The sequence below is a fragment of the Corvus brachyrhynchos genome, unplaced genomic scaffold (assembly GCF_000691975.1).
Source record: "Corvus brachyrhynchos isolate BGI_N302 unplaced genomic scaffold, ASM69197v1 scaffold69, whole genome shotgun sequence".
NCBI lineage: Eukaryota > Metazoa > Chordata > Aves > Passeriformes > Corvidae > Corvus > Corvus brachyrhynchos.
In genome coordinates this window covers 3,011,159-3,026,996 of record NW_008240228.1, presented here as the reverse complement: position 1 = coordinate 3,026,996, position 15,838 = coordinate 3,011,159, and the positions used below count along the sequence as shown (strand labels likewise).

At 42.1% G+C, this 15,838-nt stretch overlaps 1 protein-coding gene and 1 long non-coding RNA gene across 5 annotated transcripts in view; one reads left to right on the top strand and one right to left on the bottom strand.

The window, feature by feature from the left end:
• LOC108449351 overlaps nt 1–15,838 on the bottom strand; it is a 101,885-nt gene that overhangs the window by 21,447 nt on the left and 64,600 nt on the right. For 2 of the 3 annotated variants that reach the window (XR_001865517.1, XR_001865516.1), the window contains exon 3: nt 6,864–6,959. This is a non-coding gene — a long non-coding RNA (uncharacterized LOC108449351). Of the gene's footprint in view, nt 1–2,276; nt 6,960–15,838 lie in introns of those variants that run through there. The other variant, XR_001865515.1, reaches the window with a different exon arrangement.
• The window catches only part of PLCB1 (phospholipase C beta 1), a 243,390-nt gene that overhangs the window by 205,577 nt on the left and 21,975 nt on the right, over nt 1–15,838 (top strand). Inside the window, exon 31 of one of the 2 annotated variants that reach the window (XM_017745251.1) lies at nt 426–449. The exons of the other annotated variant lie outside the window; for it this stretch is intronic. Within the exon in view, the coding sequence (XP_017600740.1) occupies nt 426–434 (9 nt within the window). The 3' untranslated portion in view covers nt 435–449. Of the gene's footprint in view, nt 1–425; nt 450–15,838 lie in introns of those variants that run through there. 2 annotated transcript variants of the gene reach the window in all.

Sequence of the window (15,838 nt, the reverse complement as noted above, 5' to 3'; positions counted from 1 at the left end):
GTTTTTGTGCCAGGGTTTCCTTCAGCTTCCTTTCTTGAAAAAAAGGCTGTTGCAACCTCAGAGACCGAGTTTTGGTATAAAGATAACATTTCACTGCCTGGTGGGGTTTTTGGGTCTCAGTCTTGCACTTACATGGAAGGGTAGAGTGTTCTGCAGCTCATTTGTTAAAGTTTAATGCTGCTGCTAACTGGCAGTGCAGGAGTATTGCCATCCAGGGAATACTTCACCCTTTTCACCTTTTCCTGCTTTTGTGTGGATTTGTGCAAATGTGATGAGTGCCACCTGAAGGACTGGTCAAGTGGGATGCTCTAATTGCATTTCCTCAGACTTTGCATTTCCAAGACTTTCATCTTTCCACATTGCTGCGCTGTTTAATTCACTTGAATTAAATGATGAGTCCTAAAGTGAATTTTTATTAATTAAAGGGGCCATGAAATAATGGAACTGAAGAATACTCCAAGGGCAGTAGGTGCAGGACTGGAGGTAAGGCTCATCTGCTCTGAATTTAGATACCTACAAGAAACCTGGGCAAGTCTCAAGTCCTTCAGGGGAGGGAAATGGTGCTGGGGAACACTCAAATAACCCATTTTTTTGTGCCAGCTCTGTGAGAAGACCAACACAGAACCCACAGAGATTCCAGCAGGACCTATGGCACACATTTTGATTAAAAATTAGACTGAGGGTGAGGGTTTTAAATGGTGTCATCAGAACTGACCTGAACTTCTCTAATGAAAGAGACAGGCATTACATTTCTGAAGCAAAGGATGAATTGAGATTAACTCTTCTGACAGGTGTGAAGCTTCCTTGATGCATGTGAAAACAAATATGGGATACACTCCAAATTGCTGCACCTAATTTTTGTCTGTGAGATGGGTCTCTTCAGGAGAGTAATTCTTGTGGTTTAGATTAGCTGTCAAAGAAGATTCTTAAATGGCTCTTTACAACAAAAAAAGTTATTTATCTTGGTTTTTGTTCTCTAAATGAATACAGTAACACTAGATTGCAGTAATTGCAAGCTTTTCAATAAACCCCACAAGGCTCTCAGCCTCCCCTTCTAAATGGCCACCTAGCTCAGGTTTAGGCTATTCCACAGTAGCTTCAATTACCCCAGACTGGTGAATCTAAAGTTTAAGTAAGATTTCTGAGTGGCACTGCGTGCCTTCAAATCAGAAGGAGTAATAGTGAGTTCTGCTGCATTCATTGCAGATGCACATAGATCTTTATACGCATATTTAATAACAAAAAGCAAGGAAAAATTGTGAAAGTTCAGACTAAATGTTTTACATTTGTATTTCATTAATTCGGGAATGTTTTTTTGAAAAACTAAAAATTTAAAAGAGAAATTTAGACTGTAATCATGATGATAAATTATAAGCCAACCCTCTTTTAAAGAGTGAAATTTGACATTCTAGTAACCACTCATCTGCAGAAACAATAAGTGAATTTTACCTTGTGTACCATCAGCTGAAATTACTTTATTTTATGAGACTTATTATGAGAAGAATGATTCCATTTGCACAAAAGGCTCTTGGGTATATTGAGGTGTTTCCTGACAGACAGACAAAAGTTTATGCTTCAGATGTGTGTTTATTCGTTCACATCTGAGCTTTACTGATGGCCATTTCTATTGCATTCCTTTAGCATGGAACAGCTCTGTTTTTGATCTCTACTAAGATTTTAAATCTAAAATTTGAAGAGTAACTAAGTAGGGGATGGTAGGTTTTATTGTCAGTTATTGTCAAGAAGAAAGGCAGCTTGTATTTCGTCTGTGGTTTTGGTTGTGAAAACAAGTTAAAGCTAGGTATAAATTCAAATTTTGCTTTTTAATGCTGTAAGAACAAGGTTGAGTTTGTGTTGCTCATTGTCTGCTTCACCTATAAACTGGATGATGAAGGTTTTACTCGAGGGAAAAAAAGCAACTAAGAAAAACTTCAACTGCCTTTGCTGCTAATCCATGGAAAATTGGGTGGCATCACTTTACCGGCAAAGCAAAGAGAAGGGCTGGGATGTGGAAGTATAAAATGGCACATGGACTGGAAACTTGCTCCCAGTCCTCAGAGTTTCAGTTTCCAAGCAGAACAGGTCCATCCCTGGCAAGAGCTGTCCTGCAGCCTGCATGGTACATTGGACAGCGCTGGGACCTGCCGTGGGTGCCTCCCCCCGCGGGCCCCCCTCCCCGCCCCCGGAAAAAAAGCAACTAAGAAAAACTTCAACTGCCTTTGCTGCTAATCCATGGAAAATTGGGTGGCATCACTTTACCGACAAAGCAAAGAGAAGGGCTGGGATGTGGAAGTATAAAATGGCACATGGACTGGAAACTTGCTCCCAGTCCTCAGAGTTTCAGTTTCCAAGCAGAACAGGTCCATCCCTGGCAAGAGCTGTCCTGCAGCCTGCATGGTACATTGGACAGCGCTGCCCCCTGCCGTGGGTCCCTCCCCGCGGGTCCCTCCCTGCTGGCCCCGTGGCTGTGCAAAGACCCAAATCAAAGCCATTCTCCTTGGCTTGTGGAGAGAAACATTCCCTGCTTCCCTGAGCAGAGCTGTGCAGGGTGATCCATCACCCCAGCTCACGGCTGATGGGAAATGACAAGGTGTGAGAGGGGAGGGAAGTGTTCTGTGATTACAGGTGAAACCTGCCTGGCGCTGGTGCTTACAGGGACACAGTCACAGCACTGTCAGTTCCCTGGGAATAGCAGAGAGACAAAGCAAGAGGAATCTTAAAGTAGTGCTTATGACTTAAAAGAATCACATGGTACACAGGCCACGTTTTTTGGTTCTATAACCATTACAGAGAGAGGAAAAACTCCTCTTGTTGATCTTCCCACTTGCCTTCATCCTTCACTATCCTATGGTTTTTAAGGATTTTTTGCAGACTCACTAAACGATACTTTTTCCAGGCACATGCTCCCAGACACTGGGTTTGATTGTGTCCTTGTTCTCAGCCATTTCCAAATTGGGAACTGTTTGAAATTCCTGCTACTCAGCTGTGGGACTTTGGGCACTTTTTTTTCCCCCTTTTGGCTTACTCTTCACTATAACCCTAAAAGCACATCCAAACTTGTGGTCAGGGGAGCAGTTCTGAGCAGAGCTGGCGTCAGGCATGACAGCTCCGGAGCAGTTGTCACTGGAGTCAGGAATCTGGGAAGAGCTGTTTATCTCCAGTGTGATTAACAGGGTGATGCTATGGACTGCATGCCCAAGCAAACGTTTTGGATACTATAAATTTTTTTGCCCCCGTGACTTAATTTAGATATTCCATGTGGCACTTCAAAATAAAGAATTCCCTAGAGTACCATTATGGAAACAGTTTCTCTTGGCCTTTGCCCAGTGTTACACCAAGGGATCACTTTTAAGGACATCTATTGTAGCTATTGCCTAGAAAAAGCAGTTCAGCCGTAATAGGTTGGTTGTGTATGCTTTCAGCAAACCTTTAAATATTTATACTTCCTAATTTATGGTGTGTGCTCCTTTCCTTAAATAAAGAGCTATCCTGAATATTATCCATCTAGCTCTTCCAAAAACACAAACTGGAGCACTAACCCAAACAAAACTCTTCAATTGTTTTGCTATTCTTAGTTTACCCCAGTTCCATACTACTGAAGAGATTTTTTCCCTTTTGTGATTGTTCAGTGCAGGCGAAGCAGTTGCAAACTCCTGTTTGAAGGATCTAAAGAGCACGCAAGGATGAGTTTTACTAAATTTATCTCTTTTCTTTAGAAGACAGACTTACCCCCCAAAAGACCTTTTTGTTCAAAGTATTGTTAACGTAACGGTAGCAGCTTGTGTTTTCTATGAAAGATAATTAATTCTTAAGTTGAACCAAAGAGAAAATAAACATCCATGGACTTGACAGCAGAAGGATCAGGGGATGTAACTTCTAGTGAAGCATCTCTGTTTACTTTGTTCTCATTTAAGGAGGCTCTCTTCAATTATGTTTGGTTTTTTGTGGCATCTTGCTTATAAACTGCAGGCTGTACCAAGAGCAAACAATTTCCCAGCACAGCGCAGTGTCACAAGCACCTTTGGCCCCTTTCCCACACAACAGCAAATCAAACAGACACTTTGCCCCCTCCCCAGACTTCAAAGTCAAAAAACAACCAGACCCAGCAGAGGAGGGGGATGCTCTCTGCTAAGCAGCCCAGGAGAGCCTCTTTGATTCACTCAGCAGGTGCTGTCAGGGCTGGGATATGTTTGTGATGCCACCGCTCAGCCCTAATGGACACAAGGCACTGGGCATTTTAATCCAGTAAAGTGTTATGTATCCCGTATTATGGTGTCCAACAACTAGAAAAGTAATACTGTGTGCTTGCAATAGGGCTGTTCCTGCAGCAAGGTCAGGTCATCTCTGGTTCTCATCAGAGTCTCTGTCTCTGCAAAGCTGTGGGAGCTTCGCTGTGGGCTGAGGGCAAGAAGGGACCTTAAATTTGTAATGGGGTTACTGCCCCAAACCAGGCTCCAGATGTGCATTTGGTGCCTGTAAGTGACGACATTCGGTACAAAAAGTTTTACGGGGAACAGGAGCTGTGGAATCAGGTCCACCAGATGGACATAGTGATGGAGTTTATACCTGTACCATGAGGATCAGCTTTTCCCAGAGTCTGAGGCTGATGTACTGCTCAGGACAAACACTTGTGTCTGGTATGATACAGTACTCCTAATATTATATTAAACTTCACACAAATACTTAGTAAGTGTGTTTAGAACAAGCTATTGTTCTGTGGATAGTAAAAGCTCCAATTTATGCATGAAGATTTGGCTTAAAATCTATGTTTGAGCTTCCTTTGATTTAAAAGGAAGAAGGGATTTCTCTGATTTTTCTTTTTAAAAAGTGGTGCTTGGTATTTTTTCCAGAACTGTTGTGCTTTCCTCAATAATGACATAAGCACTTTTTTTTTTGCTACTTCCTTTGGATTATTTTGTCTCTCCAAACTTAATTTATGGCAAAGGAACAGAACTTTAAAATATATCACTTTCCCATGTAGATCTTTTCTGTAAAGCATAAAAGAGAAAGTAACAGAAACTCATGAGCTTTTTTCTGTTTGTTTGTTTTGATTGTAAAATATTTCTGTTTTCTGTTCCATCCACAACTGGAATATCCTCTCTAGTCATCTTCCCAGTCCTGGGAACTTCTTGGTGAAGATAGCACCATGGCTGGCACAGAGATAATGCAATGATATATCCTGAGTGTAGCCCTGCAAGTCTTTATTCAGTAATAAAATATTTGGTTTTGTTTTTTTTTTTTTAGTCAGTGTCCTGCCAGTTATTTTCACTTACTCTGCTACCTATAATCACCTCATTAGCAGTGCCTACACTATGATACAACTGCTTCTCCCTGTGTTTGGCTTTCCCTTCTCATTTCCTCCCAAATAAATAGTATTAATATGTGATGGGACCATTTCCAACCAGGATCTGTCACCTCCTCCTCAGTGTAAAATATGTCAGACTTGTTTCTCTGCAGGCTTTTTGGGTTCTGTTTTCTCATGGCCGGAAGGATTTGTGTTTTAACAAGCATTCTGTTTTCATTTAGGAGAGTTACTGAGTTGTGTGTGCCCAGATTCACACACCACTGAACTCTCTGAGGGTCTGGTGGTGAACTTTCACAAGAGGAGCTGCTGAGCACTTGAGACTTTAGCAGTTCCACTTCATTTATTGGTGCCAAGCCCTTGAAAAATCTGTCAAAAGCTGAGGAGATTCAAAATGGGATTGGAGACCACTTCAGAAATTAAATGGTTTTGGCATTGAAGTTTTTGTTGATTGATACTTTGACAGGAACTCAAACTTTGCTAAAACTCAAACTGCAGGACTTAGGCCAGGGTTCAAGTACCAGAGATCAGGACGAGGAAGGTGTGCTAGAAGGTGGGAGTTGTTTTATCTGTGTCTGCTCTAGAACTCTTTTTCCTTTGGACAGCATCTAGTGCCAGCCAAGGGCAGAGGCAGGGTGCAGGTCTCAGTCAGCCGTGGGTCTGAGCCAGCCTGGCAGTCGTGGCACTCCGAAAGCCCTTAGCAATTTGGGGAATCTGGCCTACAATGACCAGATGTCACTTCCATTATTCTCACATGCCTTCACACTAGAGTTAATTATTGCAGAAGTTCTGTAGTCCTGCTGATCCTGTAAATATATATGTGACTTTGAGCACGGACAGAGAGTTTCCCCGTGACTTTCCACGGATTTGATTAGGAACCCTGCGTGAATTTTGTCTGTATCGTGTCTTTATTCTCCTTCTCTAGAGCAGACACGTTACTGCCGTCACTATTTCTTTATGTGGTGCCAGCGTGAGAGTGTCTGGCTCTTCATTAGCTGTCCATATGTAAACCAACAACTTGTAATTACTTTTGAGAGTGCCTTTAGGAAATGAGGAAGTGACACTTACACATTCACAGGCCCTGTTTCAGAAGGAAGTCGGAGGCATCACGCGACTGCCCTGCTGGAGCAGATGTATCTGGGATACAAAATGTACATGCCACATGTGGGCCAACTATGAAACAAAATTAAAATTTTAATCAAAGTCTCCGTGCATTTCCCAAGTATTAGGCAGCAGATTGTTGGGAGTGTAAGTAGGTCACACGTTGTGTTGAGCGACTGTGCTTTGTCCTTTGCCATCTGGCAACATGAATCAACGTCAGCTGGATGCAAATAGAACTCTGCAAAGGTGACCTTGGCAACAGGAGCGGCCCGCTGAGCCGGGACTGCAGGAGGCTCACCTGCAATCACAGCAATCCTGGCAGGGGGAACCCAAAAGGAAGGGGGGGTTGGTTCTAGGAGCTCTGACGGGCACTGCTGCCAGTTTGGGAGTCAGCTGTTTGTCAGTGGAGCCCATGGAGTTCCAAGTCATGGATTGCTTTAATCTCTCCGTGGATACTCACATTTCAGTGAATGGCCAACAATCCACTGGAGTTCAGAGCAGGTGTAAATGAGATGGAAGATGCCAAAAAACCCCTGGTCATTATGGTCAATTATTCCTAGAAAGAGAGATTCCAGATATTTATTACCTTAGGATATGTTTTTGAGGAAACCTAGCTTTTGAAGCACTCTGCTTTTAGAAGTCTCTGAAGCTTAACCCAGCAAACAGAAGATATTTGTAGCTCAGTTGAAATGACACTGTCAAGACAAATTCAGCTGTGAGCTTTAAATGTGTGCGTCTGAAAAAAAACCCAGTAGACCATTCCAAAAAGGAAAACGTTGTATGATAAAACTTCCTTGTGGTGCTTCCAACTCAAACCAGTACCACCTTTTTGTGTGTTGAAGGCTTTGTTTGGTTAACTTGCATTTGGTGCCTTACTTTAGATGTCGGTGTTTGAAATCTTTGGCTTAAGCATCTTTCAGAGCAAATTATCTGCATGACAGAATTAGAATCCAGTTCTGATGGTTCCCAGTCCTGTTTTGAAACCACCAATCCCAGAAAGGAGGTTTGTGGTCTACTCTAAGTTTTCCTAGTTGACTGCATTAACAATGAAGTCAGAGTTTCCCCTGTATGGAAAACAAGAAAGGGGAAAGGCAGATTTATGGATTCCCAGGTTCCGTGCTATCTGCAAAATGGATTTAACACATGCCAAACCTACAGCAGAGAGGTTCCCTCATACCTTGTCCTGGACAGAAGCAGCACTTTTCCTCTGACATGAGGAAATGCTGTGGAGCATGGAAGCCATCAGGTTTCCTCAGCTGCCTTCCCAAGCTGTGACTCATGCGGTTAAAAACACCACTACAAAATCAGAATACAATGCTGCTGTCTGCACACAAACACACTAATTTAAAATGTGTGGGGACTAATTGTCTTCAAAATCCAGAGGCATTTGGTTTCTCCAGTTACAGCCAGGCCCTACTGGAGTTTATAGCTTCTTTTGTTACCACTGTTATTGTTATTATTATTATTATCATTATTATTTCTGAAAGCATTTTATAGGAACATAGAAACTACTCGTCTTGCACAGCAAATATATCAAAGCACATTTATCTGTTTCTCCAGTACTAAAGCAGGGAAAAGGGCTGCTTAAAAGTGTGCTTGAAGCTGTTGTAAGACAGTCAGGATGTGAGCAGGAGGTAGCCAGGTGTTTATACCTGCTAAATATATGGGAAATATATTCCCATGTATTTTCAATATATGAGAAAAAATGGTATTTTAGTACTGAAACTGCTAAGAAGTACATTCATCTAAATTACTGTGTCTCAGAGAAAGCTTGCAATAACTCACTGCATATGTCCACAAAATACGGGGCAAGTAGAACATCTAATTTTGCTTTAAGCTTATTTTATTTTTTATTTTACATAAGTATTATAAATTGATCTGCGACTCCAGGCTGCCTTGGGTATATCTAGATTTGTGATCAGTGCACAGTGTAAGTTATTTTTAGATGTGAAATGCTCTTGCATCCACAAAGAGCGTGGTTATTCACTGCCATAAATGCGCTGGGGAAATAAGTAATTTCAGGGCTTTAAAGTGGTTTGCAACCATCTTCTTTGACTGTATTGGATTTAAATATTTTCCCAGTTCTCGTGAACTATTCAGTGGGGTGAGTCTGTTTCTAATTGATCACCAAGTCAGACATGACAATGTCGTCTCTAGGTTCCAATTCCTGTGTCTGGTTTAACTTCAAAGACAGAGTTTAAAAGCCTTACACAAACTTCCTTAAGGGGATTCAAGACAAAACCGTGGTGCCTCCTGAAACTGTGAAATCTTTCTAAAGTTCTCAGTCTGAATGGCAGAGGTTTGAATCAGTGCAGCAGCAGGCATTTCCTGGGATATTACTGAATTCTTGCACAAATTCATGAAGTTGGATCATGGCGGAGACTCTTGTTACAGTTTCATATTCAGAGCAGAGCTCCAAACTCATTAAAGCCCATGGTCTGAAGTGCAAGCTTCCATGGGAGTGTTTGCTCACAGCACTGTCTAACAGGCACCAAAGGGAGCAGCAATTCCCTAAGAATGTTACAGACTTTGGAGCAAATGTCATTGTTTCCAAAGCAGGCAGGAAGGGAGCAGACGTTCGGAATGCCAGACAACATCTGTAACACCTGGAGAATGGAAGATGGGCAACATTTCTGATCAGGCTTGTGTAGGCGTATTCTCAGTCATTTCCCAGAACCTATTCATTTTGGGGGGTTTAGATAATGCTATTTACAAACCAATTGAGTCTAACTTTTACTTTTAATTAAGAAAGTTAATTGGAAAATGTCCTTAGAAATTAGGTTTCTCCCTTGACATGCTGTAAATAAATAAGTTATGTTGCCAAACAAGATGAAGATAAACAAAGGGCTGTTTCAAGCCTGCAGAAAACAGGAGCAGCTTAGTTCTCTGAACAACAAAACTACATTTCATCATCTAAATATCAACACATTAATATTTATATTCATCATTATTAATTTGATTGCATTCTTTTAATAAGAAATGCAGATAGAATAAGTGTTCCTGCAAATATTTGCTTGCATTCATATCACTTCCCATTATTTCTGCATGTTGTCAGTGGTTTGTGCTGCTCAGCAGCTCAGAACTGACCCCAGTTGGGGCAGCTCCCCAGAGCCTGGGGAAAGTTGTCATTAAACAGCTTCAGACTTCCAGCCCTTCTCCAGCAGGGCTCAGGTTTGCCCCAGGGGGAGGGAACTGCCCCGTCACTTCATAATTCCCTTTTTGACAGTATCAGCACTGCTGGTTTTATCAGCTTGCCAGGCAGGTTGAACTACTGGAATAAATGAGACTGAAGGGAACCAAAATGTTGCTTTTTGGTCAGAAGTGACCAGCAATCTGCGGGTTCTGATTCTTTGATCCTCAGAGAATGTGTCCCAAGCTTTCTGCCCTTCCTTCCCCTGCAGTGAGATAAGTAACCCCAGCTTTCTTCCTATTTGTGGTCCTGCCTGTTAATGTAAATTCCACTTGGCAGCAGATTACATGCATGCACTTAATTAATTTAAGTACAGCAGCTAACAAGCAGATGCAGAATTTGGTCAGCCATGCCTGCAAGAATGGTATCATCTTGAGGAGAGAAAACGAGGATTGCTAAGGATGCTGTCTGCTTTTGAAGTGAAGTCTGCCATCTGTAAAAAGCTGGGCCCTGAGTCAGTTGGAAATACAAGAGCATTTCAGCCTCCTTATATTTTTCCAGGTATTAGTAGGACTCCATCTCTTCAAGAAATGATAATGTTCATGAATTTGCAGTGCTTTGTTCCTGCTCAGTGCAGGAACAAAGACCCTAAAACCCTCGGCTGGTTCTGCAGGGGCCTCTCACAAACAGTCCCTGCCCAGTTGCTTCTTAAGCACAGGTTTCAACCAAAAGAATTATGTAAACATTTGAGCAGGAATTAGACACTTGTACAGTGAAAGACAACTTGAAGTACTTCTCACTTATTAAACGTAGTGAATAGATATTCAGCACAATTATTTCATTAATTATACACCTATTCTATTTTTTGCAATGTTATTACTATCACCAAGTACTGTTTAAAAAAATAATCGAACTAAGAAATGAATAAGAGACAGACTGGGAAAGCTGTTTGAGTAAGTATTCTTGGGGTGTCAAAGAAAATGCTAGTAACAGAGTTGGACGCTCATAACTGCTTTTGAATGTTACTTCCAGTTCCAGAATGATCTTTGGCATCTTTCAAAAAATGGGAAAACAAAGGATAACATTAACAAAAGTTCATGTTATTTTTCATAGTAGTTAATGGTTGGAGTTTAAAACTGTGCCACATGTGCAGTGCTCAGGCAGCTAACTTATCTGGGGGCATGAAGTAAAACTTTAAAGGAGGTGGATCTGTGTCTCACTGAGGTTTTGCTGGATTTGGTGTCAATAATGAAGCATTTGTTGGCACCTGGTTTGCCAAAGTTCTGGAGAGATGCCTGTCCTGAGGTCTGTGGGGCTTCTTCCTAGGCTTTTACCTTTCTTTGTCCCTTTTGACATATCCTAAACTCAGACTTCTGGGTGGAAACGCAATCCAGACTGCTGTGAGTGATTAAATCACCCAAGATGAGCCTGAGCAGATTTTAGGCTCTTGGAGTGGGAATGAGGCAAAGATTTTTGGAGGAAAAACAAAGAAAGGTCGATTTATTAATATGCATTTTCTTGCTGTAAGTGCATCTTCTGTCAGTTTATGTGGATTAGGGAGACAGGGATGGCACAGCCCTTCTCCGTGCCCTCTGGAAGTTTGGTGTCACGATGGAGCCCAGCAGGTGCTGCTTTCCTGGGAACTGTGCAGTTCAGGCAGTCTCAGATCTCAGGGACGTGAATGCTCTGGAGCAATGTACTGAAAGCATGGGGTGGAATCGTCCTTAATTCAGGACCACTCCAGTATTCCCATTTTTCATAGCTGTTCCCAAGCTTGTGTGCTTTCCTGGCTGAACTGTGTTCCAGAAAAGAAAGAATTGGCCTCTGTCTGCCCAGCACAATCAGTTGAAAACAGTTTTGTATGGGCCTGACAAGAGAAGTGTGGGTGGATAAGGTTAAGCCCAGATGCCACCTGCAGATATCCCCTTGGCACACAGCTGGAGTATTATTCTCTTCAAGGCCGGAAAGGGCTGGAATTGAGGCAGAAAGGCTGGGTGGTCCCCAAATTTAATGTGCCAAGGGAGAGTTCAGTCTGTGTGCTCTTGGTACCTCAGGGTGCAGATAAAAGCACAGCTGAGCCATTCTGCACTTCATAACGTTGAGAAGACAAATCTCAGCCATTGTTTCCTGGTTTCCCTCCTCACCTGACCTCCCTCTGGCTGATTTGTCATTCCTGAGAGCAGTTGTTCTTATAAACCTCGGAATAAGGTGGTAAATCTAGATCTAGTGCCCCAGCTGAGTCAATAGCACACTGGGCTGGAGCTAATTTTTCAGGCTTATATGCTGTTTGGAACAGGAAATCCGTGATTTTAATTAGCAATAAATAGGAAATAGTCTGCTGCGAATTGATCTTAAACAGGTACTGCTGTACTAAATTAGTTCAAAATAAGCAGGATTTTCCATTCAGCAAATTGATATTAAGACATCTCGGGTTTATTAGCAGCAGCTACATTATCTGTCTGAGGCTAACTTTGGTTTCAGAAAGGAACGAAGCTGAAAATCTGTTCTTAGACACAAACAAATGAGCTTGTCATAGAGTACAGAGCATCAGGACAGAAGGGATTTCCCCCATGTAGTCATTTGAAGAACTAATTGTCATATGTATTCTGTCTTACCAAGTAAATGAAACTAATAACAATTTGTCAAAAAAAATCCCAACATTTTTTGCTTGTGTAATTCACAGTCATTTAATGTTTAATGAAATTTTGGGAGATGGCGTTTTCTTGATGTGTTTGCGCAGAAGATCCTTTCATCTGACACTTCATTAGGGAAAGGATTTGGATTTTGAATGTTCTTAGGAAATATATCTCCTTTTACTGCAAACTGTGCAATCTGCTATATTTAATACAGAGAAAGCCCTAAAATTGCCTAAGCTATCAGGCTTGTCTGTAAGACAAGACCATGCTATTGCTTTCAGAGTCTAATAGTATTAAAATTTGAACCAGTAACTTGTATTTCATGCAGTTTTGCAGATAGGACAGTTGAGAGGTGAAATGGGTTGGGGAAAGTTGCAAAGGAGATCAGTTTGTGGGTAAGACAACTAAACTATTTCATTTGTACGAGGTGCTGAATCAGTGAGATGTCCGTTCTCAGCCTGATGCTTATCTCAGTTGCTGTGGCATTTGTTCATAATCTTTTCAGAGATGTTACTGGAATCACTTTGAATAGGTACTGATGTAATATAGAATGATATTTTGGGATAGGATGAGAATTTTCTTTAATTTGCAGTCCTCCAGTTTTGAGTATCATTTCCAGAAAGGCAATTTCTGAGACAAGGAGCTACTGGAGAGGGTCCAGTAGAGGCGACAAAGATGATGAGGGGTCTGTTTTGAGGAGAGACTGGGCCTGTTTAGTCTGGAGAAAAGAGAACTGAAAGGGCATCATATGAATCCACGTAAATATCTCAAGGAGGAGCCAAGGGAGGTGCCAGACACTTTTCAGTGGTGCCCAGTGACAGGAAGTCATGGCCTTAGAGGAGTGATGGCCTTAGACTGAAACACAAGAAGCTTCACCTCAGTGTGAGGAAGAACTTCTTTACATTGAGGGTGGCAGAGCACTGGAACAGCTGCCCAGGGAGGCTGTGGAGTCTCCCTCTCTGGAGACACCCCAAACCCACCTGGATGCGTTCCTGCGTCACCTGCTCCAGGTGCCCCTGCCTTGGAAGGGGTGTGGGACTGGATGATCTCCAGAGGTCTCTTCTAACTCGAGCTGTTCTGTGATTCTGTCTCACCATCAAGATCAGAGGACCAGGTCCTTTACATTCTCTCAAGATAATTTAATTTCGCAATCCATGTTACCACTTTACACTTTAAAGCACTGAAATGCAGTGGAACATTTGCTGAATTGGGGCAATAAATACGTTTCACTGGAAAACTTTCAGGCTTTCCTCCCTGTGACCTGTTTACTCTGAGGACACAGGGAAGGGGGAGCATGGCAGGACACTGCTGCAGGCTGTGTTCTTGCAGAAGTAACTGGGATAGCTCATGCTTAGCTCAGCCATCAGACAAGCAGCTCCAGCTTTGGGTACTGGGTACCTTATTTTAAACTGATGCAGTGTATGGACAGAAGGCTGGGTTTAAGGTGGAGCTGAGTTGATCTCTCCTTATTTTATGGTTCACCTCAGAGGCCAGAGGTCCTCCCTGGTCCCTGCTATGTTTTTGTACATATACATATATAAATGTCTTTGTAACACTCAAATGCTGAGTGAGAATTTGGCACTGCTTACCATGAAATATTGAGAACCTTCACCTGTATCAAAGGAATATTGGAATGTGTGCTCTAGACATTCCGAGGCTTTACGAGGGGAGAAGTGTCCTCAGTAATGCAGATTCCTGCAGGAAGTCTGGGACAACTGAGTGCTGTCCTGTGATGAAGCAGGTTTGGCACTCGAGCTTTACAGTAACGGGGCCATTATAGGACAACTAAAAGGTTTCATTGTCATATAAGGGAGCAGTCAGTAGTTCCTAAAGCTCTTGGTGGCTGTGTCCCCATGGCCAGGGAAAGAACTTTGCTTATTTTAGTGCTTACTGAATTATAACAAAAAATGTTTCTGCCTAGTGAAAATACAAAATGCTTCTGTGTTGCCTTTCTTTCTTTAGCCTGCTCTCAGTGGTAACCTAAGTCCCTTTGATTCCTTCATTCCCTTTAGCTGACCAGATTGGAAGGCCTGCTTTCAAAACTGCCCTAAAATAATCCCTTGCCAACCTGAGGTACTGGATTAGCTGTAGAAATATTGGCTCCCCTTGCGTTCTTTCAATTTTTAAAGTAATTTTTACTCCTCTGATGAGTAGCTGATTGACAGGGGTTGCTGAGCTACATCTCAGACAAAGGCAATGTGCCGAATGCAATGGGGAGCAAACTTTTAATATGCTCTGACTGGTATCAATAGCAAAATTCAGACTGACTTCAGTGGAGTAAACCTGTGTCCCGAATGAGTAAACCTTTGAGACTTTCAATTCATGTCCTCCAATGAGACTTCCACAAAAATCTGGTGGCCTCATAACCACAGGGCATTAACTCTTCCTGCTGGACCAGAGGAACACGAACTCTGGGTAAGAGTCCCAGACTGGACTTCTTGTGTCTAACATTCATTGTATTAATGGAAATACATTTCTGAGAAATAAACTCCATTCTCTTGATCTCTGTCTAGCTTACAAGTTAGTAAATGCTACACTACATATGGTAAAGGTGATAAATAAAATTTCTTGTACAGACATAATTTCAGTGATGTTCTGCTTGGATCTTGTATTGAGGTTTGGGAGTTCTGTTTTGAGCTGAAAGATGCATATTCTGGGTTAATCTTCTGGCATTTATGAAGCTGCTGTATAATAGTTGATTTTTTTTAAAAGGTTGTATCTAAAGTAATCCATAGGAAGCAGGAATATTTTTTTTTTGTTCTTTGCCCAGGATGAGAAACAGGAGTGTATCTGAAGACTGTTCTTGCTGCAGTTGGACTGTGTGTGTGTAACTTAAGGGTGGAATTGCACAGGGATGGGTTCCACACATCTGTGGAACCAGTGTTGCTGTTAAACCAGTGATTTTCACTGACATGCAGTAGAATTAATCTGAATAATTTTTTTTACTGGTTCACTGACTAAGATCAAAGCCAGGACCAAGCTCTTCCTCCTGCATTTTTTCCTGTGCCTACAACACAGTCAGTCTTGGATCGACTGATCAGCAAACCTAGATCTGTGTTGTCTCTGTGATAGGGATGTGAAGGATCTTTTCTGGTCCAGGGAAGATGAGACTATAACTGGATTTCACAGCTTGCAAAGTATGAATACAAGTTGCTGCCTTAAATGTTTTGCACTGTTTCTGTGTTGCCATGAGGTAGATTTTGTCCTAAGTCTCTGTTAGTGCCACCCTGCTGTAGATGATACCCATGGGAAAGCACATCCCCTGCCTCTGGCTTTTCTGTTCTCTTGGTCTGGCAATTCATCTTCTGTTAGTAGATACCTAGAGAAAAAGAGCCTAAAGCACATCTGGCATGTTCTATTGAAGATGAACTCCACAACATACAACACAGCTGGAAACAAAGTTTGAAAAGGAGTAATGGCTTAGGAATTTAGGCCAGGGCTGCTTCCATAAAGAGCAAGAAAGTTTTGCTTGGTCCATTGGAGAGAATGTGCTGTTTTCCAGAGGGCCTGGGCTTTCCCCCAGTTTAGTGGCCAGTGAGCACTGCTTGCTTCTCCTTCAGCTGGCCAGAGTGTCAGAAGAGTTGCCCTCAGAGAAGAGGAATCCTTTAGTTAGCTGGACCCTTGGTGAGAGCAATACAGTACAGAAAAAGGAGAAGGCACTAGGCAGGA